Source organism: Cottoperca gobio, chromosome 13 (genome assembly GCF_900634415.1).
Source record: "Cottoperca gobio chromosome 13, fCotGob3.1, whole genome shotgun sequence".
Lineage (NCBI taxonomy): Eukaryota > Metazoa > Chordata > Actinopteri > Perciformes > Bovichtidae > Cottoperca > Cottoperca gobio.
Window position 1 is genome coordinate 13,750,023 of NC_041367.1, and position 24,945 is coordinate 13,774,967.

At 39.5% G+C, this 24,945-nt stretch overlaps 1 protein-coding gene across 3 annotated transcripts in view; it reads left to right on the top strand.

Annotated features, from left to right (window-relative positions):
* The window catches only part of igsf9ba (immunoglobulin superfamily, member 9Ba), a 61,571-nt gene that overhangs the window by 20,652 nt on the left and 15,974 nt on the right, over positions 1-24,945 (top strand). For all 3 annotated transcript variants that reach the window (XM_029446327.1, XM_029446328.1, XM_029446329.1), the window contains exons 3-13: positions 1,797-1,943; positions 8,059-8,210; positions 12,583-12,700; positions 15,826-15,967; positions 17,572-17,717; positions 19,414-19,556; positions 20,365-20,505; positions 20,595-20,714; positions 20,828-20,978; positions 22,918-23,041; positions 24,356-24,531. In XM_029446327.1, coding sequence (XP_029302187.1) covers positions 1,797-1,943; positions 8,059-8,210; positions 12,583-12,700; positions 15,826-15,967; positions 17,572-17,717; positions 19,414-19,556; positions 20,365-20,505; positions 20,595-20,714; positions 20,828-20,978; positions 22,918-23,041; positions 24,356-24,531 — 1,560 coding nt within the window. The remainder of the gene's footprint in view (positions 1-1,796; positions 1,944-8,058; positions 8,211-12,582; positions 12,701-15,825; positions 15,968-17,571; positions 17,718-19,413; positions 19,557-20,364; positions 20,506-20,594; positions 20,715-20,827; positions 20,979-22,917; positions 23,042-24,355; positions 24,532-24,945) is intronic.

Below are 24,945 nucleotides of genomic sequence, written 5' to 3' on the forward strand. Positions count from 1 at the left end.
GTACTGTTAACTCTGTTTACAGCAGCACCCTCTCACTCTTTGACAAATGGGAGCTGAGGTTGATCCCTACCCTTCACGCCACCACCCACCCCACTCAGCACTTCAATGCCCAAGCAAAAATAGACTTGACTTTTTAAAGACAAGCTACCTTTTTTACTGCAAGACTGCAGACTCGTCTGTCTTCCTCTTTGCTGGATTGATTTTCTGCTAACAAAAAACCCATCAGTTTTCTACCCCAACTATGGCAGCAATCTCGGGGTTTGGCTATTTATCTATTTCATTAACATACAGTGCTAGTAGCAAATTCAGCCCACCCTCAACGTCAATATATTTGCCTGACAGTAACAGGAAACAGTGCTTACAGAACATCTACACATTAAAATGCTCCATCTCCGAACACTCGTCAGACAGCAGAAGCGAATGTTTTAGTCTGTCGGGCTGTCAGAAGCAGCCATGTGAGTAGCGAGCTGGAGGCTTGGAGACAGACAGCTTAGCAGCTGAAGATTTCACTATGCCTGGTTTCCTGAACTTCTCTCATCCCTTGTGATATCCTCCTTTAAGAATTCCAATTTATCCTCAGCCTTGAAGAAAAAAAGCATTGGGGATGGAGAAGTTTTATAAGAAATAGATGATTTCTTTGAGGTGGAGGGCTGGTCTTTTCCCACAGTGACGCCAAATACTTTATTTTAATTCAGCCAAAGTTATGACTCCTTGGCAGTTTTATGCATAGGCTTTATCCCAATACTGGAAGGTAGCTAGTTTTGAGGAATTCATTTATTTGCTTAGATGAGAAGATTGATATCCCTCTTGTGTCTGTTTGTCAGATATGAAGCTGAAGCCAGGAGACGATTAGCTTTACATTAGCTTAGCATAAAGACTGGAAGCAGGGTGGAAGCAGCTAGCCTGGCTCTGTTCAAAGGTAACACAATCTGCCTGCCAGTAACTCTAAAGTGTATCAAGCTACAATAACTTAATGTTATTAAACTTGTTATTTTTATATTTTTTGTACATGATTTGATCCTGTTTTTGCTAAGCTAACCTAAAGCTAACCTCGTGCTAAACTAACCAATCTCCTGGCTGTAGCGTCATATATACTGTACTATACTGTAAGATTGGTATTGATCTTCTTCTCTTCCCACTCTTGGCAAAAAATGCTTTTGCCCAAAATGCAAACAGATTATTTTGCTAATAATCCTTTGAGTTTGGTGAGTAGCCTATTCTGAGTCTGCATGCACCGAATATCCGTTTTGTGTTTCCTCCAACAGTCAGGCTGATTGAAGGCTCTAAATTGCCCCGTAGGTATAAGGTACAGTAAGTGTTAGGGATTGTCTGTCTCTGTTAACACCTGCCTTCCATCGAGTGCTTGGAAACACTCCAGACTGCTGTACTCCCTGAATAGGAATAAGAACACATTTCATTGTCACACCCGACTTCAAAAATAGGCTTGTGCATGTGCTTATTTTAATAACTAGGAGTTCAAAGTCTGAGTTTATGGAGCCCTTGCAGAGAAAAAGGAAAATGAGAATAGCAGAGTTATATATAATATTGCACTTAATCCAAATAACATACAGTACAGTCAGTGAAACATTATTTTACACCAGGACATGGAGGCTTCTTTTGATTCAAACCCAGTGCATCATAAATATGTTTCATGCTGTAAGACGCTAAGCTACAAGGTGGAGCTTTAAATGGAGACTACCCTCGCTGAAAAAGAGCATGCAGGTGTTTAGAAAAGCGGAATAATTCAAATGAAGTGTTTAAAAAAAAAGAAATGTTGTATCCCTTTCTGTCTTCAGGTAGAGCCTCTCTGCATGGGAAGGCCTCCCTACAGATTGACCCTGTGCGCTCCGAGGACCAGGGTTGGTACGAGTGCAGGGTCCTGATGCTGGAGCAACAGTACGACACCTTCCACAATGGCAGCTGGGTACACCTCACAGTCAACGGTGAGTCACCTGTCCTTACCTGGCTCTGTGAAAGAAAATATTAATAATATACACACACTTAAGCTCCATATGTTAAAATATCATGATCTCTAGAGGACATTTTTTGCCACGAACCCCTCAAGGTCAAAAGTACAAGTGCAGATAATAGTAGTCAAGGTAATCACATCAATCATGACACAATTCATCTGCATAAATATGTTCAGTAGATACTGTAAATGTTTACAAATTTAAGCTTCTTTTCAGTGTGGAGTTTTTGTTTTTGAACAGCAACACTAATTATTTTTGCATTTAACATCTTTATTTTGTTATAGTTATAACCTTGATTTATTTTTTATTTGGTTTTAGTATGTCACGAAGAAGTACTATACTTCTTTAAAGTTTCAAACTACTATAGCTGAAATGAGTAGTCTTTTCATATTTGAACATTTGCTCATTTTGGACTGTCAGTTTGACAAAAGGAAACATTTTTCACTATTTCCTGACATTATATAAAAAACAATATGTATATAGATAATTATTTTAATACCATTTGCTTTAAATATTTAAATGTACAAATAGTTGGACACGCGTTGTCCGTCCCATTCTTGTGAATGCGATATCTCAAGAACACCTTGAGGAAATGTCTTTATAATTGTCACAAATGTTTCTGGTGAAATAAAATAAAAGATATAGATGAATTAATCATAAATTGCAGCCCTACAAGCAGCCGTTTAGTCGGTCTGGTTCTCGACTCACTGGTCCAGTTATCTGCTGGTGACACATTTGAACTAGTGACCAATAAACACTGTTTTTAGATCATTCCTGCAGCTTCGTCTCAAAAGGCCCTGGTGTAAAAAAGGGATGAGAGGCTGGTTAGAGGAGAATTGATTGCGGCCTGTTTAAGGCGGTTCCGGCAGGGATCGTCCGTGATAGTCTGAGAGCTATCAAACTGATGACCAGGCGGAAAATAAATCTGCACCTTTGCATTTCCCAGGAATACCCCAGTGGCTTAGAGAATCCTATGTGAAGTGTGTCTTCACATTGTTGCAGAGCGCCAGAGACTACAGAGACAACGACGCCTTTGTGTCTTTTATTTTTAAGCCCTGTATCTGTTTCATGTGAAGAATGCCTTTTAGACGGATATAAGCTGTTTCATATGTTTTACAGTGAAGATGCAGTAAAAGTAAATGCAGAAATTGCATGTAGTACAGTATGTCTCATTTTAGTTCTTGCATTTATTAGTTGGCTTTTCTACAACCGGTTAATATGAGTGGGTGAATATTTGCCAAACATGCAGAAATTGTTCAAGCAAAAAGAGGTGATTTTCTTGTGTTAATAAATCTTCACAGGTCTCTAACTTCAGAGCGCTGTAATCCTCTGTGTTGTTAGAGAGAGACTTTGCGAGAAAACTGTCAAACTCATTCACATGTATATTTTTGGCGGCGTGCAAAACTCATGCATATTCGATTTGATCATGCATATGTTTTACAATGGATGACAATTCTCGTATTTGAATAATGATAACAATGCACTGTATGCGAAATACTGTGTAAAGAACCATTTACAAAGTCTGGTGCACGGCATAATCACTTTGGAATGAAAAATGCTGATGTGTATAAATGGTTATTATCAATGCAGAACATAATGTTTTCTTTTGTGTGTTTGTGTGTTAGCACACCACACACACTGCAAATGACTTTCTGCGCTGTGTGCGGCGCGTTACATTAACATTGACGTGAGAGCGTCTCACTGTGTGTGTTTGTATGCAGCTAAATGAGATCTCTGTCTGCCTGTTGAAGTTGTAGTTGAAGAGTGAATCTGTCGCACTCTGCCGTCACCTGCACACTCTCGTGATGTTTGGAGTTTGGGAACGTCTGTGGGAGTATGCGGGCTTGCGCGCGCGCGCGTTTGTGTGTGTGTGTGTATTTGTGTGTGTGTATCAATGTCTTGTTGTGTAGGCATACTGCATCTCTGTAGCTTTCCTCATCAGTATTCACTCTTAACTTCAACTGCTCCCTCCCTCTTCTGCTACTCTGCTCTCCTGTCAGGCTTTTCAACAGAAACTGAGCTCTTTGGGCTGTAGCAGAACTAATAATTAATATTCCTGAATGTCATATTATGTTTGGCATGTTAAGTGATGCCGTTTCACATGACCTTGTGTGTCTAGCCGTAGAGATACAGTAAGCATGCACTACATACTTGGATTAGACGTGTTTAACTGGTACAAATATTTAGTTATTATGGGTCTCAACACAGACATTCATGGAGACACCAAAAGCAGCAGTTGTTCCACAGTACAAATATTCAAAAAGGGAATTCATATGAAGACTTTATGCTACTGTTGTCATCTAAATGGGTGTCTGTGAGGGAAGCAGGTGCCATTTTCGTCTGGCCTCCACACACAGACACCAAGGGCACCCATTTCCTTTGGCTGTTGGTATTTGCATACACTCCTCCTTTGAGTTCCTGTTGCTGCTGGCCTTAACTTCCTGCCAAGCGGACAGGGGAATTTGTGCCCACTCAGTGGCAGGTGTCAGATGGCAAGGCCTTGTGCCCGAAAAAGACACTAAGGTCTCTCTCTCTCTCTCTCTCTCTCTCTCTCTCTCTCTCTCTCTCTCTCTCTCTCTCTCTCTCTCTCTCTCTCTCTTATCTTGTCTCCCCTGTCCTTCCCTTCTCTTTCAAGCGCTCAGCAAGCGTTTTAGGGATGTAAAATACATCAACGCTCCAGCATTTTCACATGATTTTAAGTTAACCTTCTACACTGAAACATAAGAAAAACCCTGTCCTGGTTAGTGATGAGCTGGCATTTAGGACCCATTTGGTTGACCCAACTGGGGCCCAAATGCCAACTCATTTGTCCACCAACTCCATATAATCCATGTGTGTCTGTCCTCGTCAGTCACTAATGGGCCCATTGTGGCTACAAATGGAGCCCATGTGAACAATCATCCTCAGGCAGATATGAGATCCAAAGATGTAGATTTAAGTGGACATTTTTTCACATTCATCCCCAAATTGCTCATATGGGCCCAAATGTCAGCCAAAAATATATATCCATTCAAATATATTATATATACTATAAATATATATTTCTGCCATCCATCCATTGGTTGGATGTGTAATCTTCCATGTCCGATGGCTCTATAATCATCGCCTAATGTGATATGGTGACCATCTCCAAACACAGCTATTGTGTAGTCTAATCCCACCATATAGGAGAGGTAAGATATGAGTGTGGCAGTGAGGAAGTGCGTCGTTTTTATTTTCCTAATTACAAAATATTATATTCCAGATTGTTCGGAGTACTTTGGGTATGCAGACGTTAGAAGAGGGAGAAAAGTGTCCTTGAGGGCGTCTTTCTTCTCTCTACACTGAATCGCAAGTTACACGTTTAAGGCTCATGATGTGAAATCAATTAAAAATGTGTACTCTATGTAGCCGTATCCTCTTAGGAGCAGAGACAAGAAAAGAAAAACCAAGCGAGGGAATACAATGATGCAGACCCACTCTTGAGTTCGTGAGCAAATAACTTGCGAATGTACGCGTTCAAAGAGCAGGCCGAACCATGCGTCTTATTGTAGCATCGAGGTCACCTACTGATGAGCTGTGTGGTCTACACAGAAGAACAGTGGGACTGCAGGATCTTCAGGCGTCGTGTAATGTATATAATTGATGAATAGCTGCAGTAAGTACGGTGAGAACACAATACTTTTTTTGCAGAGCAACTCCCAGGTTTCTCAGCCAAGGTGACACTTTCTGTGTGACGAGCTGTACCTGACGCTGGGAAACAAACTCCCAGGTTGACCAATGTACCTGCAGTTGTCACCACCACGTGTGCCACATATTTCCTGTCAAATGATGCTTAATCCATGGAGAAAAAACTGAATTTGGATTCAATGTACTTTAGTTAAGTAAAAATACCAATACCACTATGTAATACTCTTAGTATCGCAAGTCCATTTGCCAACTTCACTTAAATGTCTTAAAAGTAGTATTTTACAGTCGTAGCTGTTAGAGGTGGAGCTAGTTTTTAACTACTTTATTTACAACTTTGTAGTACAGGCCAGTGGTTTCCACCCTAAGTGTCGGGTCTTTACAAGAGGCCGGGCAGTGATTATTGGGAGACAATTAATGTGTTCTGCTGCATAAGCTTGGATTTATTTTTTAGGCTTTTCTCTAATCTTTATTTGTGAAAGACTTTTACCTCTTTAGGCCTGTGAGAAACCGGGCTGGCAGGCATGATGAGTCTCAGATAGATTCCCTAAAAGAGGGTTTTATTTACCCATAAAGGAAACTAACTATTTACAAAATATTCAACAAAGTTCTGGGGGTCATCAAAACAGAACTAAACTCATGCTTTAATAACTTTACTGAAAAGAAATGAACAGACTAACCTGACCACAGAGGGGAACATATATACGTATAATGGCTGATTAGACATTCTTTTTAAAAAGGGGTAACACAAAGAAAAACATTACCAACCAAACTATTAATAAAAAAGGACAATTAGTGTAAATATTTTATAAATTAACCAACAAAGAAATCTATATAGTATATAAGTATAAATCCCAATCCTCCCAATTTAGTCAACAAACTAAATGAAGACAAAGTAAACTATTAAGTGAAAACTATAAAGAAAACCAAAATGAGAGCAGGACTTTAACATTTATTTTGGTCAAATCTACCACCGACAATCAATAAAGTATCTTCAGATAAAAGCACAAAATCATAGTGAAGCAGGTTGCCTGTGGATAATGATGCATCATGATCCGTTTAATGTAGCTGTTGACCCGTTAACTACATGAGCAAGCGATACACAAACTAGTCATGCCTTTTATCTCCATTAATCTACTGTATCGTCTAATGTAATGAGCGTTAGAGAGTGAGAGGGCAGTATGGACAGGCAGATGTCTAAACGTGCTAATTGGGCGATTTGTTTACTCCATGCCAGGTGCTTGTGTGCAGTCTGAAGCATGGCAGCACTCCCAGCGGCAAAGCGGTGACCCACTTGTATAGCAGTGCCTTTTTTCTCTTTAACTAAACACTGTGCCACTATTTATAATCAAAATATTATGTTGAAACACTGAAAGCAGCTGGCGGAGGAGACTACAGTGTATTGGCCTGCAGTACTGTAGGTGGGGACGAGCTCCCTTGTGGCTGTTAGTGAAGCTCAGAAACATCAGGTGGGAATCCAGTGATGCTGCTAAGTGGGTTCTTTATGTTTTTAAGACTAAATGGCACCATGGCATCAAGCTTGTGATCAACTTCTGTGGGCCAGAATCATGCATGTGATAAGAGTGCCGGTCAGCTTTGCTGCCACTTTGTCCCACTGGCTAACAATGGTACTGCAACAGAAAATCACCTGTGGCCCAAAATAAGCATTTTTCTCATAGACGACTCATAAAAAGACTGTATAAATATTAACAAGACACCTAACTATTGTTGTTTGTGTTTTATATTTCAAACACTTGAAGTTTTATATGTGTTAACTTTCCCAGAGCTTCCTGAGCCTAGTAAATCCTTTTGTATCTGCAGTTTTTATGACACAGTCTTTTGTTAAAACGTGTTAATTAAGTAAGAAATAAATCATATGTATCAATATTTGTACCCATTTTAGCAGAGGAACATAGAAAAAGGGTTTGTTAACTTTATCAAGATTAAGTCTACAACCATGCTAACAGCTCTTTGACGCTAACATGCTCACAATGCTAACATGCTGATATTAAGCAGGTATAATGTTTAGCATTGTCATCATCTTAGTGAAGCGTGTCAGCATGCTGAGGCTGATGGGAATGTGATTTGTTTTGCAGGTATTAATTTATAAACCATAGTAATAGGCATTATAGTTTTGACCTGATGCTGCTTCTAGATAAACAGTTAAGGATTCGTCAAAGTCATTAGGATTCATCCTCTGGGGACCAAGAATGTCTGAACGAAGTTTTATGGAAATCCATCCAATAGTTGTTGAGGTATTTCAGTCTGGACCAAAGTGGTGGACCGATCGACACTGATGTGTAAAGCTCCGTATGAAAACAGAGACATTATCTCAAACGGAAGAACAGACGGGACACTTTAATGCAGTTTCATGATTATTGTTGAAATGTTGTAATGATTTCTGTTTTCACTTTCTCCACAGCCCCACCTTCATTTACAGCAACGCCGCCACAGTATGTGGAGGCGAAGGAAGGGGGAAGCACTGTGCTTAGCTGCTCTGCCCAGGGAAATCCAAAACCAATCATCAGCTGGCTGAGGGAGGGGGAGGAGCTCGCAACCAACGCAAAATATTCGGTAAGACTGATGACTAATTCTAATAATTCTTAATTATGATTGTGTACAAATATAGAAGCAGGTTTGTGCACAGATGGTGTAATCCGCTGAGTCCATCTGTACTGGAAGTATGTTATGGACTATGTCTCACTCGCTAATATCAGTTTGTTCTGTTGTTGTGCAGCAAAAAGATCCCGTTGTTTTGTGATACCAGCTTTTGTTGATATGTCGTAGGTTAAAAAACAATGAAAATTGTAGTTAGTGAATAGTTAAGACATTCTTAATTAGAGTATTTATTGCATTGATTTTAGTTGACAAGTTGAAAGTTGCAGGCCTTTCACTGCTTAACAATGACCGTCAATGAAAGAAGCAGCAACACTGTCAGACAGGCTCTTCCTGCTTCTCTGTAAAACTAAACCTTGAATCGCGTTAAGACTGGATGCTCACCTCACATTTCCGAGAACCTCTTCATTGTCTGGTGATGCACGATTTGTATTCCTGTGGATAAACTACCAAAAGAAGACAGTCTGATATCATGACAAGATATTTCTGGCACAGCCTCAGTGTTGTTTGACAGCAGCAAAATGTCTCAAATTACATAAACCTTCAATAATAAAACATCAGGTGGCGTCAGTCGCACAGAATCAAAGACATTTAACACATCGTTTCATTAGATGTGACTCAGAAACACCAACAACTTCAGCAGACGATGATGCATCACAGACACAGGATGACTTGCAACTTGAATAAAAGGTGCAAATGTCACTTGTTCTCGAGTGGAGGAGCTCTTGCTCTCATTATATAACCACAAGTACTCCATCCACCTACATGTGTAGCCGGAGAGAGTGCAAGTATGCAAGTTGAAATTGAGACTCTGGCGATTGGCATTCTTGCAAAAGTAAGAATTAGAAGTAGACGAGGGAGTTCAAGGAAAACAGAAAATTTGCAGAAATAGCAGGTTATTGATTATGTATAACAAGTACAAGAGCATTGATTGTACTTGTTTTGAAGCTTTTTTGAAAGGTGGATGCCTCCTTCCTTTTTCTGCATGCCTTCAACTTCTCATATGTCACTGATATTGCAGTCTGCTGCTATCAACTCTTTCCAGCTGCCTGTGTGACACAGGAAGTGACAGGAGCATACGGGAGTGTCTGTTAAGGGCCTCTTCTTCCTTTACTCGTTCATTTCCCCTCTTTTTCTCTCCCTCCAGTCACCTCTTTTTAACACCATCTCCTCAGTAAATGATTAGACAACATTCTGATGCATTATTAATCCCCTTTTCCCGCATCAATATTACATTAGTCCTAATATGAGTGTTAGACTAAAAATGAAAATTGCAAGTGAGAGCCAAATGCCGTACTTCACTAGCTCCGCCTTTATACACTGAGAAAATATACAAAGCAGAGCTGTCGTCATCTATTTAGCTGCTCAGTGTATGTATACAATCCTCAAACTTGGGAAAGCTTGTTCTTGTGATGAGAGGAGAAAGTGTGTGTGTTTGAGGGTAAATTTGCTCACCCACATGATCAGATCCATGGAGACGTCATAGAGAAAGGCAGGAATGTAACAGACAGGGTTAGAGAGGAGGAGGAATCCTCATCCTCCTCTCTTTACTTTACTTTATTACTTTATTTATTTGCGCGGACAAAAGAGCCATAAAACAAAGATACTTAACAAAACAGTTGTGCAGGAGAGGATAGAACCCGAGGTGGGATTATAAGGTTCTTCCTCAAAGTGCTCTCAGAAAGCAACAGCAACCTCCTGCTGTTTCAGAAACCAATATCAGTCTCTCTGAATGTGTCAGTGAAGTGTAACACAAATTGAGATTCTGCCTTCATCTCATGCCTCATCTTATCCGCCGCTTCTTCTCTCCTCTGTCCTCATTTCCCCCCTCATCTCCTCCTCCTCCTCCTCCTCCTCCTCCTTTTCTTTAATCTCCTTCCCTTCACCTTGGATTGAGTACAGCTGAAAGTATCGTAGTGGACAGATAACCGTTGCATATGATCAGGACCTGTTAAGTTTACTGTTAGTGGTAGTCTTCTACAATCACTGCTGCATGTGCTGTCTGTACTGCAGGAGTGTAATTATTTGATGTTGATGGATTCAATGCAACAGGAAATCCCAGGATTGAAAAAAAATCAACTGTGGGTTCAGAGAGAAGGCGAGGTGAATTTTAAAGGAGCCATGATTGCAAAGTTAATGGAAAAATATGCCATTATGCAAACGCTCCCAGGGCGGCGCAACCTGACGTGACTTGAGCAGGAAGTTTGCACGTATCTCGGAGCTGAATCGTCTTTCAAACATACAGAGAGGAGAGGGGAAAGGAAAGATCCATGGATCTCAGGCCTCAAGAATTACAGATATAATCAAAAGCAAAGTATTACTTGACACATCACGAAAATTGTCAGTGAAAATGCAAGTTGCTTACACAATGTTTGCTCGTGAGTGATGCAATTTGTTCGCTTCCAGTTGGTTTTCAAGCTGAGGCAAACATTCGCTAAGCTTTCTGTCTGAACACCTTTTACATTTGACCTTTTCACTCCCTTCTACATGTATGAGTTCTATAAAAGAGTCAATAGTAACAAAACAAACGATATCTCAGCGAGTGACATTTATCCTTAACATGGCATAACATGAGCTTTAAATGACAGCAGCTCAGTAAAAGTTACTGGAATGTGAAGGAACAGAAAAACATGCCAAATCAGCCAGACAGTAGTCACTGCCAGCACGTAATTAAAATAAACACAATTTTAATCAATTTTAATCTCTTCCAACTTTTTTTAATCAATACAAACTGCTTTCCAAGCCTCAAATCAATGCTTCACAACACATCAGTGTTTAGTTTACACTCCTCTCACGCTCTCAACACGCCACACGTGTCGTATGTTACACAGCAGTGATGCACAAAGTGTTATCTTGTGATGGTGATGACACAGTTTGCCAACAGACTGACATAAGTTAAATGTTGCACGTGTTGATCTACCAGCAGCATCTCTCGGCTATAAAACATTTGAAAGACAGATGAATAGGAATAATTCTGCAGGCGTAGCAGATTCCCCCTCAGCTGCATGAATGGACAGACTACAGCTGTGTGTGTGACTTGAATGGACAGAGTCTCTCGCAACCTGTTGCATAATTTATGAGGTTTTTCTATTAGCTTTGGTTAATGTGTTTCTTCACCACTTATTGGTTCTCATCAGTGGCTACACACGGGGACGCGCAGCAACATGGAGTTGGATATTTCCAAGGTTACAACATGCAGAATCAGATCTGAATTTAATTAAAGCATGACACATTCATGACGTTCATACAAAGTATTTTATGTGTTTTCTGTAGTTGAGTCGAGTGTCACCACAAACTTACTTCAAAATTACAAATGTATGGTATTTGTACTGTTTTATGACACATTAAAATAAAATAAATTACTTTTTGCTCCAATTTTATTAAGACTTTAAATACAAAGCATTAAGAAAGTTTATACAACCTGTTGTTTTAGATTAAACTGCCTATCAGTGTTTAAATGTTGATTTATAAATCCACAAAACATTAATAATAATGCATCTATTTTGATAAATGTTGAATCACTTTGGTCATTTAAAAATCACAGTAAACTAGACTCTAAACTTAATCATTTGGGCTCTAGGACATCGTGATTTGCATTTCTCACTATGTTCTGACATTTGACTGACTGAACAATTAATTGCGTAATAAAGAAAACATATCAGCTGATAATGAAAATCATCATGAGATGCAGACCTATAAAATGTGATTAGAAAGGCAGCTTCACCTGAACCGACAGTAAATGAAGGCATCAGTAAGAATAATGAAATGACATACTGTGTAATAGTATAACTCTCAAAATGGCAAATCTTCTGTATTATGTACTTTTACTCTTAAGTACATGTTCTTGTTATGTACTGTTCAATGCAGGGCTTTTGCCTACAGTGTGGTATTTGTACTTTTACTTGAGTAAAATAAGTTATAGCTGCGACGAACCATAATTTTAATGATCGATTAATCTGGCCAGTTTCTTTCTCGATTACTGATTATTTCTTTATTATAATTTTCCCAGAGTCCAAAATGATGTAGTAATGTTGCTTATTATGTCGGACCAACAGCAAAAGCATTCAATTTACTATCAGCTGAAGAAATCAAGCAAATATTTACATTTGAGGAGCTGGAATAAGTGTATTTCATCACTAAACAATTATTTGATTACCAAAAATGTTGCAGATGAATTTTCTGTCAATCGACTAATCGTTGGACTTTTAATCTGAATATTTCCTCTACCAATGTCTTTGACAACGACCTGAAACTTGCTGTTTGTCACATTATTTGAATGTTTTGTATCAGAGTTTGGATGTTCATCTATTTGTCCTGCGTGTCACCACAGTTACATGATGGCAGTGTGACCATCCTTGGCATCACTAGAGATGACAGAGGGGCGTACACGTGTCGAGCCTACAGTGACCAGGGAGAAGTGCTCCACACAACCCGTCTGCTGGTTCAAGGTACTGTATCCATAAACAAAGCACACAGTACGGTAGCAAGGCGCCTGCATATAGGTTTATTCAGAAGTTGTTGACAAACCTATTTGCATGGATCACGAGATTTTAAAATGAAAAAAAAAAGGTTTCCTCTTTTATACCTCCGGCCAAATAATGCATTTGCATCACTAAAGTAGTTTTATAATTTATACTTGAAGGCATTTACTGCAGTAGCATTTAAAAGCAAAGCAGTGCAACTCTCCTGTGCACTGATGTATGTAACATACCTTCTGAGTCTGTATCAGTCAGTCAATAGCTCAGTCTGGGGCTTGTGTGTGTGCATGTGTGTACAACAGGATCTGTCTGTGAGAGCGTCACTGTCTGTCTCCGGTCCATTAACTAGGCTCTCTGCTAGACACAGATCAGATAGATGGTTGTGATACCAGCCTCCAGTGCTTTCTCTCTCTTTCTCAGCCTCCTGATACAGCCGGGAGTTAACACTGTGTATTTTACAAGCAACTGAGCATCTTGCTTTTACGGTCGAGTTAGCGTAAGGTCTATTTTAATACTTGACTTCTATAGGTGCAAACAGAGCAGAATAATTACTCTCCTCTTTGTGCCCAGTATAGTCAATGCATGTGCACACTCACTGCAAACACGCATTAAAAAATCATTGTGTTGTAACACAGTGGATAGTATAACCAGTGGTGCGTGTGATGCAACTGCATATAGTCTGCAGGCCTCCAGCGGAGCCACTAATACTACGATACCCTTCTTTCAATCACAACACACTGCAGCAGTGGACTTCTTGCATTCCATGTGAGAGGCCTCCGTCATTTTAAAACAGGACAATACTACATCTACACCTTCTGCACAGAGGAACACCTGGCAATGTAAAGCAGACCAAACAACAGCCCCGTAATCAAAACGAAGAAGTTATTTTGTTGAGCTGAGACCAAACCTAGTGTAATAAATCATAAGATGGATTTGTAAAATGTCTTCACTTGGTAGTTCTTGCTGTATTCAACCATTGTCAGCAATGTGGTAAAGCAAGGAGAAGGATACCTTGACTGTACAACAAATATTTGATTATATATAAATGATTATTATATAAAATATTCCCAGAACATTTTTAGAATATTTCCAAAATCAAGTTGTAATTTTACAAGAATAAAATAATACAATTATTACGACTATAAAGTTCTGACATTATGGGAGAAAGAGTCAATAAAGTTGCAGTATTACATTTTTCTTGTAGAATTTTGAAAATAAGAGTCAAAATGTAAGATAAAGTTGTTTTTTGATGCTTAATCGACTTATCTATTCAGCGATTCTTTTTTTCTTTAATTTAAGATGTTGCTGAGGATTCGTCCCATGTGGACAGACATTTTGAACTGTTAAAACAATGGGATTTCTTTCAAACGTTTAACAGAAATCAGAAATGATTTCCATCAAACAAGCTGGTTGTGAATGATTGATTGTTAATGAGTCTCTGCGGGGAAGGATATTTTGTTTTGGATCTTCCACAAAATTGAGACACAGAGTGACAACATTTGCCATGTACCATGCAATAATAACCTAAAATAATGTCAGTAGTGTGTGTTATATGTTACACAACTGTGTTTTACCTCATAAAACCTTTTTCAGTTAATGAAACTGAAGTAACATTGTAGAAATCTACAGTTAGATATAATAAGAAAACCACAAAAAATAAAATGTTTGCACTGGAGTTGAGTTTGGCAGGAAAATGCGGGGTATGATTAAGACTCAGAGCAATAACAAGCAGACATCTGAGGAGTCATGATTCTCACTCCCGTGATCTGTTTTTAATTGTTATGTGAGACACCCGCACAGTGCCGTCAGCAGTCCCACCTGATGCATTAAAGCTGTGCACGTTGAGAGGAAAATAACCAGGAGGCTTGTATCTGGGCCCACTCATAACAGACAGCTTACCTTTCATGGCTTCTGCGGTTTTATTGAGAGTTAAGAGCAAACCTGGAGCACCTCGGGGAGGAAAAGGTTACAATGTGAAGCATGCAAAGGCTCCAGCACTGACAACGATTAAGGTTACAGTAGCTGCCTGCTCACTGTATTTTACATCAGACTGTGGTGATATATTGTAAATAACACATAGTGTGTGCTCTTTCTCACTCTCTTCCTGAAACAAAAAAGTCCACAATCCCAGTAGAAGCAGAGTAGGTCTGCATATGGTTCAATATGTTTTTTAGGATTTAATATAATTTTTCATCCCTTCAGCGACCTTCTCTACCGTCGCTCTGTTAAAGTCAACCGTCAATACGGTAAAATTTAATGTTATTCCATTGTATATTTGTTGAAATGATTATTTCATACATGTTCTAAATGAAAGTACAGTCAGTGATGAGGTAAATCCAGGGTGATACTTCAGTTTCAGATATATTATGTACCGAAAGTACAGGTAGTTTTATGAAGAATGCACTTCATAATATGACTTAATAATAATAATACATTTTATTTTTATAAGGCCATTAAGTTTTTTTTAATTCTATGTATTCATCTTTTAAATGTTGTACGCTTATGTTATATGTAAAAATGTTTATTTATTGGGTTTTAAACATTGCTCATAAAAGCAGATGTGGGAAGAAAACGTTTTTTAATTTACTTTAAATGGAGACGAATATATGCAGACTTGTAGGAGCTACATTTTTAAACAGGGTCACTCAGATAATTAGTACCAGACTCTGCAGTGTCTTTCAGCTCAATGTTTTGAATTTACAACTCGAAGCTTCACTGTTTTAGTTCACTGCCAATGCTCCCAGCAGCATCAGCTGTTATCATGGAAAATGCTCTTAACCCAACTGTACGCTGCCTAACGCCAGACGGACACAGTTAGCCACTAGCTGGTGAACATAGGGCGGAGGAGCATTAAGAACCTAAAGAGACAGATATTTTCCAAAACAGAGTTTAAATAAAGTAAATATTGGATTTGGGATATTGGATCAGGTGGCCAGAAACATGACTCTGAATGAATGGTGATGTGGCTCCATGTTTGCTAAATGTGTAAATAAGCTTCTGTTTAAAGCTTATGTCCCAAAAAACAGTGATTGCAGCTTTAAAGGGTTAAACAATAGTCTTTAACAAACTAAGCCACTTGTTTCTGTTTCTCTTAGGGCCGCCATACATCGTCTCTCCACCAGAAAACGTCACCGTAAACATATCCCAGAATGCACTCTTCACCTGCCAAGCGGAGGCGTATCCTGGCAACCTGACCTACACCTGGTTCTGGGAAGAGGATAACGTCTACTTCAAGAAGTAAAGTTATGATCAAGTTCACTTCTGTACTGTTGCTCAGGGAAACATCTTAGTGGAGCACTTGGGGGAGGTTTAGACTTTAAGGCCTTTTGTTTACAGGCATTTAAATCACCACCACACAGGCTGCATTTATCTCAAAGTGTTTCTGATGAGGGTGACATTGTGTGTGTGTCTGCGTGTCGTGCCGGTGTCCTGTCCTACTGTGGCCCCAGAGGCAGTAAGAGTTCTCCTGGCGGGGGGTCTGTCTGGACAGTGCCAGGCGAGTTAGTGCGCTCTGATGACAATTTCACATGACTCAGGCCTTGTGTCATCATATGCCTCTCATGCAGCGATGCTCTGAAGCGTAGCCAGGACCTCCACAGAGCAGGTCTTTAGAGTCTGAGAGGGTTATACAGCGGACAAGTGACAGAGCAAGTGAGAAAGAAGAACAAGTGAAGGGGAGTTTGACTGGCAGTGAAAAGAAGTGTCTAAAGGACTTCCACAGAGGAAGTTCACTGAAACCGCTTTCATGCCGTCAATTATTTTTGCAGGTTAGGTTAGATAAGAAGGTTTAAAAGGTATAACTATGGGAGTAGTAGTTTAAGAAGTAGTAACATATATGAGTTATATTACTTATATCATTGTATTGTATTTTTACCTTTCGCCAAGGAGGTTATATTTTAGGCTCGGTTTGTCTGTCAGCAGGATTACGGAAAATCTATTGGCCCGTTTTCATGAAACTCACTGGATGGGTGTAGCATTGGCCAAAGAAGAACCCATTACATTTTGGAGCTGATACACAAATTATGCTTTAATTTCCGTTAACATTGCGAGACAGGTCATTTGTGCTGCATTCATTAAAATCTGAAAAATGGGTTCCCAACTGTGAAAGTTCATGTGAGTTAATAAATCATTAACTAATATTTTACAGATCAGTTATAATCCATTAGAAACAGTTGGGTTTCTAACACATATGTATTGGGTAATGATGCAGCATATATGAATGTTGGTAATTCGTAAATACATGCTTAATAAGTTGTTGATGATTGGATTTTGTTCCATTCTTATGGTCCAATCAGTTAAAGGGATTTCTCACAACCCAGCAACCAAAACATTGTTCTTACTAATGGCCTATAACTGATCTGTAAAGCTTTAGCAAATTATTTACTAAGCCATTATAAACCCTTACTAAAGCAGGGTCGTATTAAAAAGTGGTAACATTTTATTTAAGGACATATTCAGTTTAAGCTTCAATTCTGTTGCATGATGAAGGAAAGGAGTTCTATTAAAAAAACTGAATATGTGTTCCATCATTACTGTGTTTAATTTATAAATGGTGTCATGGGAAAAAACATGAAGGCTGTACTATTTTGTGATTATGGCAATTAGCAGATTTATTTGAATCTCTTGCTCTGTACTCTGTGTTCCTCCTCTGAGAGCCGGCTGCTGTTTGACTCTCTGCTGCTCTCTTATGGCACCTTCATGTAATTCAGCAAAGAGAAAATAGCTGTGTGTCCTGTCCTGTTGGTGTGTTTCAGTAACATGATGTGTGAAAAAATGTGTGTGTGTGTGTGTGTGTGCGTGTGCGTGTGCGTGTGCGTGTGCGTGTGTGTGTGTTTTTGCAGCGATCTGAAGCTCCGAGTGCGTATTCTAATCGACGGCACCCTTATCATCTTCCGGGTCAAGCCGGAGGATGCTGGGAAATACACCTGCAGTCCGAGCAACAGCCTCGGTATCTCCCCCTCAGCATCAGCCGACCTGACTGTTCAGTGTGAGTGTTACCGTGGCAACAAAGTGGATGGGGGAGGGGCGGGGAGACGGTACAGCGAGCCGTGTGAGGAGGAGTAGGGAACAGCAGCAGCAGTATGGAGGCTGCTGTATTTGGCAGCGCTGCTCTGCCACTGTAATGCAAAGTAACCTTCTTGAATTTCAAGGTCAGACGTGACAGAGAGTGACACAGTTTGTTTTCACTGAGCCTCTTTGAACATTTCCCTATTGTGAGTGGATTTCAGTGATTCAATTATCATCTTTCCCGACTCCACCGTCAATCCTGTGCACAAAGATGGAGACGGGTTCGACCTAAGATTCCATTTTTCCTTGTCTCTTTTGACTCCCCCAAAAATGAAATGGTGACCTTCCTGTTCATCAGCTCTGACCGATATGAGAGAGAGAAACGTCACTCCTGGCCATCTGACTTTACATCGTCAAGCCCTTGTGTGTTGAACTAATTTGCTCCCAAGTTGCCTCCTGTCATTGATTACTGTGCTACAGTATGAGAGGGAGCCGGGGGATTCACGGGCTCTGCAGCCACTGATTTCATCACTAGACTCAAATACGGCCGAAATAATTGAACCAGTGTCCTGAATGCTTCATGCAAAACATACAAACATCAAAGAGTCACTCCCAGGAATACTCTTACTGCTCTTAATTCTTCTTAGGCGTCCTAAAATTACTTTTAGCAAGGAGCGGGGCCACTCCGACGACCCTCAGAGCTGCAAAGTACAGTAAAGTGACATGTTGTAGTTTCAAATATTAAATCAAAATGCAAGAAATAGCAACACTTCTTTATATGTAGGTTTTATGTGTAATGCAAATTACTTTGGTAACTTTACAAGATTATAAATGCGAAAATATGATGGAAAAATTCAGTAATACTCAAAGATAACATTCACAAATATGCCATTTAGACTGTGATTTAACATTTCCTACCCAGGTTACCTACACTAAAATTGTAGGTAACTTGACTAATCTATGTGAAATCATCCTATTAGCCCCGTCCAATGTCACATCCTTACACAGCCTGCAAACAGTGCAGCATCACATCTTGCACAGCGATGATGCGTAAACCTCTCCGGCCAGATGGCTAATCTTCTCTTCCAGCTACAACTCTTTTGTTCCCTACAAGCAAGGGACATTTGTTTTCTTTCTGTTATGTCACCCAGCCTTGGGAAAAGCACTTGAACAATATGGACACATCTCTCAAATATTAAATAAATAAAATCAAAAAGCTACATATAAGATAACTAATACAGTTAAGATACTCTTCATTATGCAGATGACATAGTCCTATTATCACTGAGTTTGATTTATGACCGTCACAATTGTAGTTTGTGACAGATCATCATTGTTGCACAGCTGTATTTTCCACAATCCAAAAAAGGTTTAACATTTCTGAGGGGAGATAATGTGTTATCCTCTGCAAAGACTCGAGAAAGAAGTGATTTCCAGAGTTAAGAAAGTTGATATAATGCTTTTACTTCTAGTCCTGAAGGTAGGACCAACAGTGTGTCCTCATTTAGCCGGTTAGGAGGGCTTTCCTGCTCCGGTGCTCTTGATAAATACGGACCCTGGTCTTTTCCATCAAGTAATTCACCACATGTCCATTTCTTTACACATTACACAATTACATCAAACTAAATTGATAATACATCCAGCATCCCTAACAAAGTTCTTTCTTTTCCATCCAGACCCTGCCCGTGTGATAAACATGCCGCCGGTCATCTACGTCCCACGGAAACTGCCAGGCCTCATCCGCTGCCCGGTGGACGCCAACCCACCTGTGACATCAGTGAAATGGGAGAAAGACGGATATCCTCTCCGAGTGGAGAAGGTTAGTCTGCTTCAGGTCTTCAATTTGTCTGCTCTGTGTTACAATACATTTGCTGTCACACTTTTCCATTAATTTGGGGTGGGTGAAAAAGATTTGACAAAAAAACATAAGACAAAAGATATGTGTCTAGTTTAGGAACTTATCACAATTCAGATGTCTACGAGTTGTTTGCAGTTACCCCAAAGAGACCTTTCTGCTATAAACTTCTCAGATGGTTTCATTTAAGTAACTGTTTGTGTCCCAAAGAGTTTTATACAAATCTGTGTAGCAGTTTTGTATGTTCTTCTTTCCTCTCTCTCTAGTTCTAGTAGAAACCAAAAATACAAGTATCCACCTGAAGTTTAGCATAGTATGTCCCCTTTAAGGAATTTTTACATTATTGTATTGGTACTTTTTTAAAGTAAAGGATCGATATACTGCTTCCACCACTGTCCTTTGCTGTCGGTGTGACAGGTTTTGTTTTGTTACAGCACACCAATAATTGAAGCAGTCCTGTGCTTATTCATAGATAATGTTGTCCGCTCATCTTTGAAAATACAGCACCTTACAGAAATGAATACCCCGGCGATAAATATTACTGTTATAGTACCCATTAAAGCATTATCTTTTCAAATAAGTGCCAAGTAGATAACATATCTCTCTGCTCAGAGCTCTCCATCTGCTGCTCTATTTATCTACGATCTAATCTACTGTGACTGAGGTCACACAATATGTTTGGTGCTGTTGACGGCATACCTGCATTACACAAGCATTCACTTCAGGGAAAAACCCTGAAATCAAGTATTTCAGATGCCCCCTTGTCTTTTAGTACCCTGGTTGGAGCCTGATGCCAGATGGAAGTATCAGGGTGGCGGAGGCAACAGAAGACTCCCTGGGCACCTACACCTGTGTGCCTTACAACGCCCTGGGTACCATGGGCATGTCCCCCCCTGCCACTTTGGTGCTAAAGGTACATCACTGCTCATGTTTTGCATGTTTTAGAAAATACTGATGTGCCCAGAAGTCTGCATGATGGGTCTGGTGTGTGTTTTTCACCAGGATCCCCCTTACTTTAACGTGAGGCCTGGGGGGGAGTACCGTCAGGAGGCTGGGAGAGAGCTAGTTATACCCTGTGCTGCTTCTGGAGACCCTGATATACCAACCATCACCTGGAGAAAGGTGCAGTAGACAAACACAGCATGACAAATATCCAAGTGAATCTTGTTTTTACATGCTGAAGTGTTTGTTTCCACTTCTTAACCATGTCACTGTAATGTCTGTGTCCATTGAAGGTAGGAAAGCCGAGCAAGAGTAAGCACAACATCCTACCCAGTGGCAGCTTACAGTTTCTGTCCCTCAGCAAGGAGGACCACGGAGAATGGGAGTGTGTTGCCACCAATGTGGTCACAAGCATCACTGCCAGCACGCGAATCCTAGTCATCGGTACAGAAAATCTACACAGTGCTCTCAGTTTCCTCAACCAACTGACCTTTCGTAGTTATTTTGAGTTCATTGTGATCCCACTTTGCTGTGTGTGGTTTGAGTGATTTGCATGATAAGACCCCTCATCCCTCTAACACCTTTGCCTATGCTCAATTTCCCCTTGGGCATCATTAACATTTCATTAGATCTTATCTGTAATAGCTTTATACAGTTAATTTAAAAGCCTGGATATGTAATTATAGTGTGGTATCTAGCCCTCTGCTAAAAGAAACTCTCACTACAGCCTTTGTCTGATGAGTCAATGGACCAAGGACATCTTTTCACTCTTAGATAAAAACTACTTAAGTGTCGACAAAGGCAAGCAGGGTTATGAAGTTTAAACAGTGCAGTGAAGGTCCAGATGCACAAAGATTGCATTGTTATTCACTCAGACAATTCTCTGTGCGTATAAAAGTTGTGGTACAACAAGCACTTAAATTTGAACACCGTAGAAAGTTAATACTTTTAATGCAAATTGTAGGGTTCAGGTTTGAATAACTAGTTGCGGTGCCTTTCAGTAGCCTTTATAATCAATTTGCTTGCAGCAGTAATAGCAGCCATTTTGAGTAGATGAATGCCTTGCACAAAGTCGTAAGATTTATATTTGGCAAAAAAAACACATGCCTAGCATTAAGAGGCATAACAGTCTTATTTTTTGGGGATAGTTGGTGCTGCATTCTTTTCACTCATTGTACACACACACGTTGCTCTTCCTTGTGGAAACAATTAGCATATACACTTTGTGCCTTATTTTTTCATGTTCTAGTCAAGGCTTTTAAATAAATACTGCACCAAAGAAATGATGTTGAGAATTAAATATTCAACCTCTGTAGGCTATAAAGGTGGATTAATATAAAGTATATGTTTCAGAATTAGGACCCAATTTTATTGAATGTTTGCACAGGGCAGTGCTTGTATTCCTTAGAAAACAATGTCTTACTACAATAGTGTCTAATTGAATGACTTGTAAATGTGTATCTTTAGGTGTTGAAGGAATAGTTTGGCATTTTGGGAAAAAATCACCTTCTTGCTTAGAGTTAGATGTAAAGATTGATACCAGCCACAGCCTGTAGCCGGTTAGCTTAGCTTAGGCATAAAGACTGGAAACAGCAGGGGAAAAGCTAGCCTTGCTCTGTCAAAAGGTAAAAAATAAATGCCTACCAACCCTCTAAAGCTCTCTAATTAACACTGTATATGTAGTGTAAGCTTCATTGTAAGCTACTTTATACTTACTTTTTGCTAAGCTAACTTAACTGTCCGCTGGCTGTAGCCTCATATTCAGTGCACAGATATGAGAATGGTAAATCTTTTTCATCTTCTTAAGTGGGTTTCTCAGAATGTAGAACTATTCCTTCAAGTCTGTGTTTATGTATCAGTCTGCTGGTCTTTCACATGTGAGCAAGTCACTAAGTCTGCCCCAGTGCCTATGGAGTGGTTATACTGTGGCACAGCTGGCCTGCTCAGCCTACCACTCTGTGAGACTAGCTCTCAGCTGACAGGTGTCTTAGGGCGGCGGAGTCAGCTGTGATCCTCAGACCAGGCTCAGGTCTCTCTTTTATGAGAAGTTACTGGCTTTGGGCCACACGGCACAGCTGTTACGTGGGTGGGATGAGCATAGCTGCAGACTGGCTCTTGAACTTGACCTTACACTGGTCGCCACCTCAGCCAGCATCAAATTATTACACTGAAAGCAGGCGGGTGCATGCTGCAGCACTCCTTATTTGACTTGTGGTGTATTATATGACCAGTTATGGGAATAAAATGTTAATACACCATCCATGTTAAAAGGATATCTATAATTTCATACTGCAAGTGATATTATATGATAATTGTAAGCAGTTATATATAAGTAAATTAGTGCTTCTTAAATATATTCCCTCTCTCTGTCTCGGTCTTTCAGGCACCAGCCCACACGCTCCTGGCAACATCCATGTATTGCCCTCAACAACCTCTGCTAATGTGTCCTGGGAGCCAGGATATGATGGTGGCTTCGAACAGACGTTCTCTGTGTGGTACGGTCCAGTGTAAGTGCTCTTATTTAACTTCAAATCAATGTCAGCAGTATGCAGATGTGGAAACACTAGCTGGAGGTTAAAGGTCTAGTTTGACATGTTTCTCCGGCCCTGATGATGATAGAATACGGCAGACATTCAATCAGAAGCAGAATTGTTTTGACAGCATATTTCTCGGGGTATTCGGTAGATGATGTGTATTTGGAAAGTAACGGAGTGTCACTGCATTAACAACTTACTCAGCATCATACATGAGGTACATGCACCTGATAGTAGTCAGAACAGAGAGCGTTATTCAGTACTTTAATTCAGTATTTCTATTTTCTGCTACTTTATACTTCTACTTCACTACAATTAAGAAGAAAATATTTTACTTTTTTACTCCACAACATCAATGTTATAACTTTAGTTACTAGTTACTTTGTATGTTCAGATTCATAATACAAAGTATAATCAGCAAATAAATGATCATATTTTATTATAGGTTAAATTAAAAACTTTATTTATCACTTCCCAAGCTACCGGCAGTATATAAAGTCATTAAAATATATTAATATTAATGCATCAATAATAATAATTTCAATGTGAAGCTGACCTGTGACCTGAAACATGTCAAATTGCCCAAACAGTACACATTTCACATGGTCATTAGACATTTTTGTGGACATTTGAATCGAGTTGCAGACTTTATCTTTGTTGGGCATGTCATGCTCATTCACACAACCTTGTAAGTAAAACACTTATAGTCAGTTAGTAGTTTAAAGGATAATAACAAATGTTGGCATACAGTAAGGGCACTGAATTACTCAAAACTACTTACAATTATGACTGACAGTACTTTTAGAAAAAAAATGTTTGTTTAATTTCCTAATCAATCAATCAATCAATCATTATTTGTAGAGCTCCTTTTATACTTGTTAGTGTGATTCAAAGTGCTTTAAAGTTGATAATAAGAGAGCACAAATATAAACAGTAAAACAATTTGAAACTGCACACTTTAAGAAATGTAAAAATAACCAATAAAAGAGATCAAAATTGATTAAAAGAATAAATACCAAAGGAAATGGCTAAGAGGGAGTAAAACATTTAAAAACATTATCACAAATAAAGAAATTATTAAATGAAGTGCGTCAAGACAAGTAATATAATTGTATCTAAAACAGAAAATCTTTTTGATTGACCCTTAAATGAACTGCAAATGTTCAGCATCCATCTACTAAAGGATACGTGGCTTGAGACTAATTAACACATTATTCACCATAGTTCAGGTTTACCATTAAAATCATGTGAAATGTTTCTGTTCTTCTGTCTTGTTTCTGTTCTCAGGTCAAAGAGAACAGACTTCGGTCCTCACGACTGGCATTCGATGCCAGTTTCTGGTTCTCAGATTTGGTTGGTGGTGCCAGGGCTGGAGGCTGGGACAGAGTACCAGTTCAGTGTGTTGGCACAGAACAAACTGGGCACGGGCCCATTCAGCCAAGTTGTGACAGTAAACACTGCAGGTGGGATCTTAATCAAAGGTTTCTTGACTTCAGAGTTGCACTATTTTTATTCTTTAGAATATCATCAGACGCCCATCATCAGATACTGCCCTTTAATGTATACAAAGGCGTAATTTCCACTGGGGATGGAGCGGACATGTCGCCTTTTTACTTCAAAATCCTGTTCTTGTCTCTCCTCACTTTTATTTTTCCATGTTGATTATCAGACGTTTATTCACACTTTTAAGTATCATCTTTTATCTGCACAACACACTTCTCCACCTCTATAATGCACATGTTTCTGATTTAAAAATGTTCATTAATCAGTTTCCTTGTTAAGCCCATTTGTGCTCTCCTGTCATGATTCAAAAGGAGACACACCCAAATATTGAACATCAAAGCCATCAAATCATTTTAATGATGCTATTACTAAAC